Source organism: Lampris incognitus, chromosome 2, assembly GCF_029633865.1.
Source record: "Lampris incognitus isolate fLamInc1 chromosome 2, fLamInc1.hap2, whole genome shotgun sequence".
NCBI classification, from domain to species: domain Eukaryota; kingdom Metazoa; phylum Chordata; class Actinopteri; order Lampriformes; family Lampridae; genus Lampris; species Lampris incognitus.
The window spans coordinates 39,004,026-39,013,994 of record NC_079212.1 but is presented as its reverse complement, the minus strand read 5'-3'; the positions used below and the strand labels follow the sequence as shown (position 1 = coordinate 39,013,994).

Below are 9,969 nucleotides of genomic sequence, written 5' to 3'. Positions count from 1 at the left end.
AGAACTACCTCTTTCCTACTGATGACAGCTGAAACTGTATGCCATGACCTAAAGCCATGGTGGACCTTCTGCACATGTTGCTGCTTCACCATGCCTTAAATTAAGAACCTGCTATGGAGCTCTGCACTGTGACCGGCGTCACTAAAACAATCTTTTGTATATTTTTTTTGCCAGACTTGTAAGGCAACATAGGCCTGTCTGTCCATGACTCTTTACTACCTACGACTTCTGTGTCTCATTGTCTACTGAGGAAAAGATGCACTGTTTTAGATCCCCAACAGCGTTTATAGCAAGTTTTGAACACTGGGAGAAAACATGGAAGTTGAAACGATTTTAGCTCAAGCATAGACTTTTTTCCCCCATTCGCATAGCAACAGCAGTAGCAGCGGCTTGTTGCCTCCCACAGGTGGATTCGGCATTGCCAGCTGTGAAGGGGGTGTCTGCAGGGGGCAACTAGTGCCCTGCACACTGCTGCCTACAGCCTCGCACAACACTACCCACTAGGACCTCTGCCACTGTAGTCAGCAAGCCTCCAAGAGTTCCCAACACCTCCTAATAGAATGTACCAGAAGATAAGGTTGCCAGGCAACTGACACAATTCCAGCCAGCGAGCAGAGCTCTAGCTGCAGTTTACTCAGAACACTGGAATAAAAAAGAACAAGAGAAGAAGGCAAAAAAAAACCTTTACCAGGTTATCACGGTGGTTAGCATTGCAATAACTTCCAAGTGTATTTTTTACAGTGTATTTTACAGTCTTCTGGAATCCCACAAAGACCAATGCCGCAGGCCCACCTAATGATATTGCTATACCTTTGAATGGCTCCCAAAACCTTCCGTGACATAGCATGCCTCAGATAGTGCTGTATTTTAAACATCAATCTGGGTCTAACCATGAAAAACTTTTCCCCCATATTTCCTCTGTTACCTTGTTGGCTGATAGAGAGTACTTAGCAACTCTGTACCTGTTTTACTTTTCGTACATAGCTACATTAAAGGCCTCCATTTCCTCTACAGATAAAGACACTTGCTTGGCAAGTTTCCTCAAATCACTATTGTCTCAGTCATTGCCAAGCATCTCTCCCGTATTCTTTTTCCTATTGAATCCAAAAACACTTTACCATGATGACTCGCAGTATAACAGCACAGTGTTGAGCCTTAAACACAGTTGCTTGCCTTTGTGTTGGTGGTGGATCAAGCAAGAAGCTTTCAGGTGCAATAAAGCATGTGGGCGAACATTTTCAGCTCCACAATAACCTGTGTAAGAGAGGCTGCCAGGTTAGTAGCGATCAAAGTCAAAGATTACGCAAGAATTTGGCAAACCAGGCAGTCGGATGCCATGTTTACACCAACTTTCTAGTAATTTTGACCTTATGATATGAAGCCTTTTTTTTATATGCTCTGCAAACAAGTTAAGCATTTAAGGTGGCTTCATTTACTTTTAGATAATCCCATTACATCACCAGCTCATCTGCTCATCATCATCAGCTCTCCTGGCAGGAAGGCATCATCAGCTTTAATTTCAGTGGAATCAAGCAACAGCCAATGAGCTAAAATTATGAGAATATTTTAGGTCATATAGATTGGAGGATGTAAGATTATATCTCAAAGCAATCACTGCAAGAAATTGACATCACCAGTGATAATTTGTATTCATCAAATTGGGCAGCAGGCCATTTTCTGAGTGCGAGTAAAACTGAAGAAACGCAAAATAAAAGTGTGAGAGAAAAAATCTCCTTGACCCTATGAGCCCCTCCACCCACCCTCACTCACTGGCCAGAAGCCCCCTAACCCCCTCTGCATGACAATCTAGCCTGGTTAACTGTGATGTCTTTTGTCATCTGTTCCAACCAGCAAGGCAGAAAAACTAACCACCTTTGTCTGTCCTCTGGTCTTAATAACAGATTCAGTTCAAGATTCACAAGCTAAATTTAAACTATTCTACCATCAATTTAGATTCAAAGAAAATGTTGGGACCTCTAACTGGTGGCTGGTTACCTGTCTAAGCGGCTGATAGAGAAGATTCGGCTGACCAGCCTCAACTAAAGATTTTCCAGTATTTGACTGGTGGTTGGAGGTCATTGGACTCCCTGATAATTAGATCTGGTTTGCACTTCTCTTGTGTTACCTTGGACTCTGTTAGAAGGAATAACAGTTCTTAAACTGGGACTTACAGTTTGTGGTGGTGGAGGGTGTGAAGTTGGTGGTGGGGGTGGCTGTTGGTGGTGTTGGCGCTCTGCATGCGCTCCAGCCTCTCTTTCTCCTTCTCCACAAAGTTGGTATTGGTTCCAGTGCTGGTGGAGAACCCGCGGGTCAGCCGGCTGTGGCTCCGCTGTTGCTGCTGCTGGTCTCTAGGTGGTACCGGTGGAGGTGGGGGTGGAGCTGGGGCAGGGGCCGGGATAGGAGCTGAGATTTGGGTGGGGACAGAGACAGAGGCTGGGGATGGAGGCGGGATAGCGGCAGTAGTGGTGCTGTTGGTGCTGTTGTAGGAGTGAGGGAAGAGGGGTGGTGGGAGGAGGAATGGTGGTGCTGATGGTGAGCGTGGTGTAATGTGATAGAGGGCGGAGCCTGGGGATGGGTCTGGTGTAGGTTGTGGTGATGGTAGTTCCTGGTTGAAACAGAGGTTGATGCTGTCTGTGTCGGGGGAGGAGGAGGAGGGGGTGGGGGAATCGGAGGCTCAGGGGGAGGAGCGGGTGGAGGAGGAACAACAGGTTGTCGGTCCAGGCGCAGGTCTTTGTTCTCCTGGCTGAGCCGGTCCAGCTGGACTTCAAGCTCCTCGATCCGGCGCCGTTGGGTTTCCAGAAGCTTCTGCTGGCTCTCAATGATGTTGTTGAGCTCCAGGAGATACTCCACGGCACGGTTGGGGCTCTCAGGGCTGCTCTGGCCCGCCCCCTGGTTAGCATCCATGGCTGCCAGGCCAGACAGTTAGCACAGAGGCTAAAGCCTGGGGAGCCTAGTCTGGCTAACAGCTAGGGAAACAACCAATGCTCGGTAATTCTAAATGCTGAAACTTCGGAATTTAAACGCTATTGGCTTTCAGAGTGGGTAACACCCAGCTGTCTTCCGGGCCAGCTAAAACTCAGGTTATGTGCTAAGTTTGTTTACTAGGTAAGCACTAGGCTGACTCACAGCTGTGGTTGGTGCAGAGCCCAAAGGCTAACTCACTGAGTGTTAGATATCACACAGTCTAGCAGTGTGCGGACGCAGGTTAATTATCCAACAGACCAAAGGCTAAAGGTAGCACAACTGACTAAACTCCGACTGGTAGCAGTGATACCACAAAGTCCCTGCTGGGTTCTTAAGGCTAGCCTAACCTACAGACTTAAATTAGATAAGCACTACAAGCCTTAACACTATGAAGCAACATCCCAACAATGAAAATTTAATGTATTGCTTACACACTACACAAACAATACAGCACCCTCATTGAAGTACTAACCCTGAAAATTAAATGAAGATAGCTGACCTACGTAAAATGTACCACCTAAATATAATGACTTCAAACTGTAAAAGCGCTATGGCTTAAAGATAACGTTTCTAATGTGTAGCATAAAATCTAGTCCTAAACCTAGAGCCCAGAAATGGCTGAGCTACAAACTATAACCAAAACAAGAGGACCTAACACTGCAATTTGGCTGTACTGGCTACACACAAGTCTAAAACAAAAGGCCTCCTTACTAATTACTAAAAAGCTGTGTTCTATTACCCTACACACTAAACCCTAAAACAAGCAAAACAAAACAAAACAAAAACAAAACAAAACAAAAAAAGACTTCACCCTCCCCCCCACCAGCAGTAAGTGGGGGGGAGAGGTGTTTTTCCCCTTTAGAGCTCTGGTTTGGCAGTCAAGATAGACCACTTCCTAGTTTGGTCCAGTTGAAGAGGTTTATCGGTGTGTTGACCATTCCCAGCTTAATTCGCGTGTCCTTGTTTTGGTTCAAAGATATAGTGCCTGTAAACCAAGGAGAAATATCTAGAAGGTAGAGGCTGTTTTACCCCACAATAAAACCGTCTTTGTGATCGTTGTCCTGTCAGCCCGTCTGTCAGCACATCTGTTGTATCAATCTTCAGCGCTCAGAAAACAAGAGTATTGTTTTCCACGGATAAGAAACAGAGAACTAGGTTGTTTGAGTGTAAGGCATACTGCACATCCTCATTGTTCAGGGACTGCAGTTCGTTCAGTATGGGTGAAACTCATGATCACGTCCCAGGATTCAATGCAAGGCCTTCCTGCAACCCCTGTGAGAGCGTCGCTGTCTGTACTACAACTCCCAACCAAGACCATCCACAGGGGTTCAGTTCAGTAGGGCTGACCATCAACAATGCACCATCTTGAAAATCCTGCAGTGTGTCTCCAAATCCAATAGAAGTGAGAAATTCTTGGAGGTTGTATTTAATTCACACGAGGCTCCCCTCAGTTAAATAAATAAAAATAAAACAAAGCAACAAAAAAAAAAAAACAGTCCCGTGTTGAAACTAAACGTCTGAGAAATCACTGAAACATTACACAGCACGGAAAGAAAGCACTGATTTCAGTCGAAGATCATCTTCTGATGAACGTAGCCGAGGAGAATGACAGCCACTCCAGGTCCATGGGTTCACCTAAAGGACTCGGCCTGTCATCCTGCACTGGCTCTGCCTGAGGAGGCAACATGCAAAGGTCCAATGTCATGTCAGGCCTTCTCCCTGGGTCCGGTGATCCATTGGGGAAACGCCATCGCCGTCATCCTGAGTCAGACAATGCTACTGGAGCCTTCTCCATGTAATCCATCCATTTTCGAGGAAAAAGAGAAAGAGAGAGAGAGAGAGAAAGCACATTTGACAGGAGAGAGGAGGACATAAGTGGAGGTTTGGCAGAGAAGAGATGCTGTTACTGTGATAGCCATGCAATACTAGCTCTGCACTGTGACAGTCTGACCCCTGGTCTGCACCAGCCCTGCTTTCAGTCATGCATCTCTCGCACCAGAAGCATTCTCATTTTAATCAATACTGCCGTCTACACTGGGTCGAGGTCTAAAATGGCATTCATCATTCAAGTCTACAGGCCCACTGATCAAAAAAAGTATCGTCAATGTCACATGGAAAAAAGATTAACCACCTGCATAGTGTGTTGCTTCAGACTGCTCCATTAGGAAAGCAGAAGGAACATGTCCAAAAAGATTTAGAAATTAAAACTCATTTAAAAAAAAAGGTATTTGTGCACCTGTAGGTCACCCGAAAAATATATGTGGGCTTGTTTGTCCGTTGAAAGGGACTCTATTTTCCAGTTGTGGCTAGGAAAGTGTGGATCAGGTGACTGTAAATTTAAAGTAGAATACGTAATGTTGGGAATCGGTGACCTATATTCTATTTTTTTGAACTTTGCTTTATTTTACTGTTGTGTTTTTTTGTTGTGAGGTGTAGTCACAGAGTGGCACTACAGCTCCCTATCCCCGATTCACTGCCTGCAACCGCACATTTTAGTGGAAATTAGAAAATGTAATTAGCGTCACTGCTGAATCCTTTTTTTTCCAGTTTTCGAGTTGTCCATCTTTCAAAAGCATGGCTGAGTTACCATGACATAGTGTTATCAATGCACAGACATTTCCTTGGTCGGCGACTACCATGTTCAGAGATCTGGCCCCTAGTGTCAGCGAGCAGGCAAAAAAATAGACAGCAACGAACAGGGTCAGCTAAGAAAAAACATTTTAAGCCTTAATAAAACACATACAGAAAAAAAAAACTAGTAATCATTCTGTTGTCACACGCTGTCCTCGACTTTACACTTTTAAATGTGCGCCTAAAAACAAACGGTTCGGACACAAATGGACATGCACAATATGACCAGTGCAGATCAATGTAGACCAGTGCAAACAACTGTGGACCAGAGTACAGACCACTGTAGTCTAGTGTAGACCAGGGCAGACCAGTGTAGAATAGTGTGGACCAGAGTTTAAACCAGTGTGGGCTAGCACACCAGTAAAGACCAGTGTAGACTAGTGTGGACCAGAGTGCATACCAATGTAGACCAGTGTGGACTAGTGTACGCCGGTAAAGACCAGCGTAGACTAGTGTAGATTAGTGTCCACAGGTAAAGAATAGTGTAGACTAGTGTGGAATAGTGTACACCGGTAAAGACCAGTGTAGACTAGTGTGGAATAGTGTACACCGGTAAAGACCAGTGCAGACTAGTGTGGAAGTGTACACCGGTAAAGAATAGTATAGACTAGTGTGGACTATTGTACACCGGCAAAGACCAGCGTAGACTAGTGTAGACCACTGCAGACCAGTGTAGCGCTATGATTAGCATTAGCATGTATGTATCTCTGCTGGTCACCATTGGAGCCCACACTGAACACTGCCTCTTTCCTTCTTATCTGAATGCTTTTTGTTTTCTGTTTCCTTTATGTCTTTCATCTCTCTCTTATCCACCCCTCTACCCTGACCTCTTCCTTTCCCTCTCTCCCCGTTCTCCGTTCTTACCATGAATCAGTTTTTCTTTTTCAGTCCGTCTATCTCTCTCTCTCCCAATTACATGTTCTGATTGAGTCTTCAAATGGCCTACACCTACACTTTCTCTCTCTTTCACTCTCTGTCACTTCCTTTGCTCCTCCATCGCTACGTCTCTCTGTCCCTGTCCCTCCGAGCCTCAACTCTCTCTCACTCTCTCTCTCTCTCCAATTAACTCATTCTTTCAAACATGTTTCTTCATCTTCTCATTCTTCCTCTGTCTCCCTTCTCTCCCTTCCCCTCACTTTCTCAACCTCTCGCCATCTCTCTGAGGAATTCAACATCATTCAGTGTGTGTGTGTGTGCGTGTGTGTGTGTGTGTGTGTGTGTGTGTGTGTGTGTGTGTGTGTGTGTGTGTGTGTGTGTGTGCTGTTTTCAACTCTCATAAGGTTTCTTTAGGATAGACCACCCTTTCTTCACTTGTTTTTTAAGGTTTTCACTCATTTGTAGCTTAGATCAGTCTATGTGAATGTACATAAAGCATCTCAGAATACACACACACACACACACACACACAGTGATAAAGCTAGTTCTCTGGTCTCCCCTGAAAAGGATCCAACACGTTCAGTTTTCTATTCTTCCATTAAGCTTATTTAATTTTAATGTGCCCTAACTGACCATCATTTCTCTCTGTCCGTCTATCTCTCTCTCTTCCATCACTCTTCTTTAACTCTTCCACCCCCCTCCCCCTCTTTCTGTCATTGTCTGTCTCTGTCCTTGCTCTGGGTACGCTCGCCCCATGCCCTTGTGGTTGTTCCAGGCTCATCTACATATGTGAGACGGGCGACGCTGCTTTTGGAAACTGGACTTAATATAGGGGGCGAGGGAGCTGCCGTTGTGTTCAAGCACGTGTGTGTGCATGCGCGTGTGCGTGTGTGTGTGTGTGTTTGTGTGCATGAGGCCCGTGCTTGTATATGTGGATTGCATGCATGTAACATACAGTATGAACTACTGCATATGATTGTACGGTGAATGCATATCCATGTATTTATGTACAGAACTAATTATGCATCTTTATAGGATATAAGGTCTGTTTGTGTCTCACTATGTTTATGTGCTAGTATATTTGGTATGTATGTATGTATGTATGTATGTATGTATGTATGTATGTATGTATGTTGTATGTATGTATGTATGTATGTATGTATGTATGTATGTGGCACTGTCGTATATGTTCTCTTGTGCAGCATTTGTCTTGACCAGTGCAGTCATCCTGTTAATCTCTCCCTTGTAATTTCAGGCCAGTTTCTGTGATTGGCCAGTTAAATTGCCCGGTTTTAATATGTGATCTATCATCCACATGACTGCAGGATGGGCACACTCAAAGTGCGCGCGCGCACACACACACCAACATAAATACACAAACACACACATATAGTCATACTTACATGTACATACCTAATTCATGCATGCATAAGCAGTCATACGTACGTTCGCACAAACACATAAGCAATGACATGCACAGGCATGCACGGACACGAGCATACACACTGATGCAGCAGCAGCAGCAGCAGCAGCAGCAAGGAGAAGAAAGACTGCTCTCTCACTTCTGGCCTGGGATCGCTGCAGAGATGGAAGACGTGAGGAGAAGGAGGGGATGATTATCAATCCCTACTCATCCCTCGCTTCCGTCTCCCCACCGCCTCTTTCTTCCGTCTCCCTCTCCTCCTCTGCTAGTGTCACCATACCTCCGACCGGAGACGAGCCGTTCGCTGTTCAATACCAGGGGGTCCGCTTTCTCCACGACACAGTCAGTTTTGGAGAAAGCGGACCTCTGTTCACGAAAATGTCTCAAAGCAACGAGACTCCGAGGCCGGATCCCCTTCTGTTGAGTCTTATCCCTGTTCGCGTCCCGTTATCATTCCCCTGCGTGTATTGCGCGCTGGTTGTCAACGAGGCATCTGCAGTACCGATCTGTGAGTGTGTGAGAGCAATGATTATTTATTAATTTATCTCTTTTTTTGGGGGGGGGTCACCAAAAAGAATTCAAAAAAAAAACTGGCTGTGAGGAACAGGTCCAGACAGGGTGGATGAGGATGTGGTGAAAATAAAGAGATGAGGGAGCGAAAGGAGGTGGAGTGGGGGGGGCAAAAAGGGAGCCCCGAGTGGTCTTCTAGCACAGAGGGACAGACAGACAGACAGACAGGGGGGGGGGCGCGCACCGTCACGCCGCGACAAACAGAGAAAATCGCCTCACCAACTCGTCGTTGCGGGAATCTCCGATTTGCCGCACACACGTCGAGTGAATTCGGGCGCCGCTACCTCGGGAGACGCCGGAGAGCCTGGCTTCCGGCCTGCCGTCGTTAAGTCAGAGGAGACCGGCGTCCCTCACTCCGTCCGCAGCGGCCGAGCTCCGACGTGCTCCGCAATTATGTGACAGGAAGGCTAATGAGTGACGCGCTCCGACTTCACGTTGGTTCCGGTGGATGGGGCAACAGAAAGAAAAGAAAGAAAAGAAAACGGGCTGTTTTATGAAGCCCAGACGTCGAAAGTCATCACGGGCGAAGTTTAACAGATGTCGGTGCGCGGGTTTTTGTTTTTCTCCCGGAGAAAAAAGAAAACGAGCAAATAAACGACCCAGAAAAAATAAATAAATAAAAATAAACCCTCTCAATCCTCAAACAGGTCCGTTAACAGGGCGCGTCGGCGCGTGAATTTCGTCCCTCCTGTATGGAAAGCCGAAAGTGCCATAATACGCCTCCATGGCTTTCCATGTACCGTCAGCTCGGGAGAGGTGACGGGCTCTCTCCTCCGCGCGCCGCTTCCGTTTGCATCCTGCGCGCGCTTCTGCTGCACCTGCCGCGTGCCTCCCCCCGCCACCCGCTCCAACGCGCGCACACCGCGAAAGACAGCCCCGTAAGCTTGTTGGTGTGTGTTTTTTGTTTTTTTTTTTTTCGCGGTTACTGCAGCAGCTTTTACTGGTTGGTTTGCTCTAAACCCGCCTCAGCGCCCGGGTCCGACTATCACTTTAACTAACGGAGGAGGGGGGGAGTGGAGGAGGAGGGGGGATTCATCAATGTGTTTCATTATTTCAATGACTCACATGATGGGATGGATGGCTACTCTGACGTAGTCGACGGTGGGGGGGGGGGTACAGCGTGACACATACTCTTTGACATCAGGCCAGTACCACCATTTTGGGGAGCTCATATCAGAGACGGCATGCTAATGAGAGAGATGGACCATGAGAGAGAGGATTAAAGAGAGAGGGAGAGATGAGAGGAGTGGATAGGAAGAGAGGGGGAGGTTAAGAGACCTCGAGACAGAGGGAGGTGAAGAGAGGGAAGAGGGGAGAGAGAGCAGTATAGATAGGTAGAGGGGTGGGGGGGCCGTTGGAGTAGAAGAGACATGGGAGGCCAAGGATCTGCAATCAGTGCCAACATGGGCGTGAAAGTTTCTCCCCTCTCTCTCTCTCCCTCGCTCTCTCTCTCTCTCTCTCTGTCCCCCCTCTCTCTCACTCTCTCTCTCTCTCTCTCTCTCTCT

General features: G+C 46.7%; 1 protein-coding gene across 1 annotated transcript in view; it reads right to left on the bottom strand.

Annotated features, from left to right (window-relative positions):
* LOC130106841 (IQ motif and SEC7 domain-containing protein 1-like) overlaps positions 1–2,904 on the bottom strand; it is a 165,405-nt gene extending 162,501 nt beyond the window's left edge. The window contains 2 exon segments of the mRNA XM_056273108.1: positions 2,172–2,500; positions 2,503–2,904. Of these exon segments, the coding sequence (XP_056129083.1) occupies positions 2,172–2,500; positions 2,503–2,904 (731 nt within the window).
* Between the last annotated feature and the right edge of the window lie 7,065 nt (positions 2,905–9,969).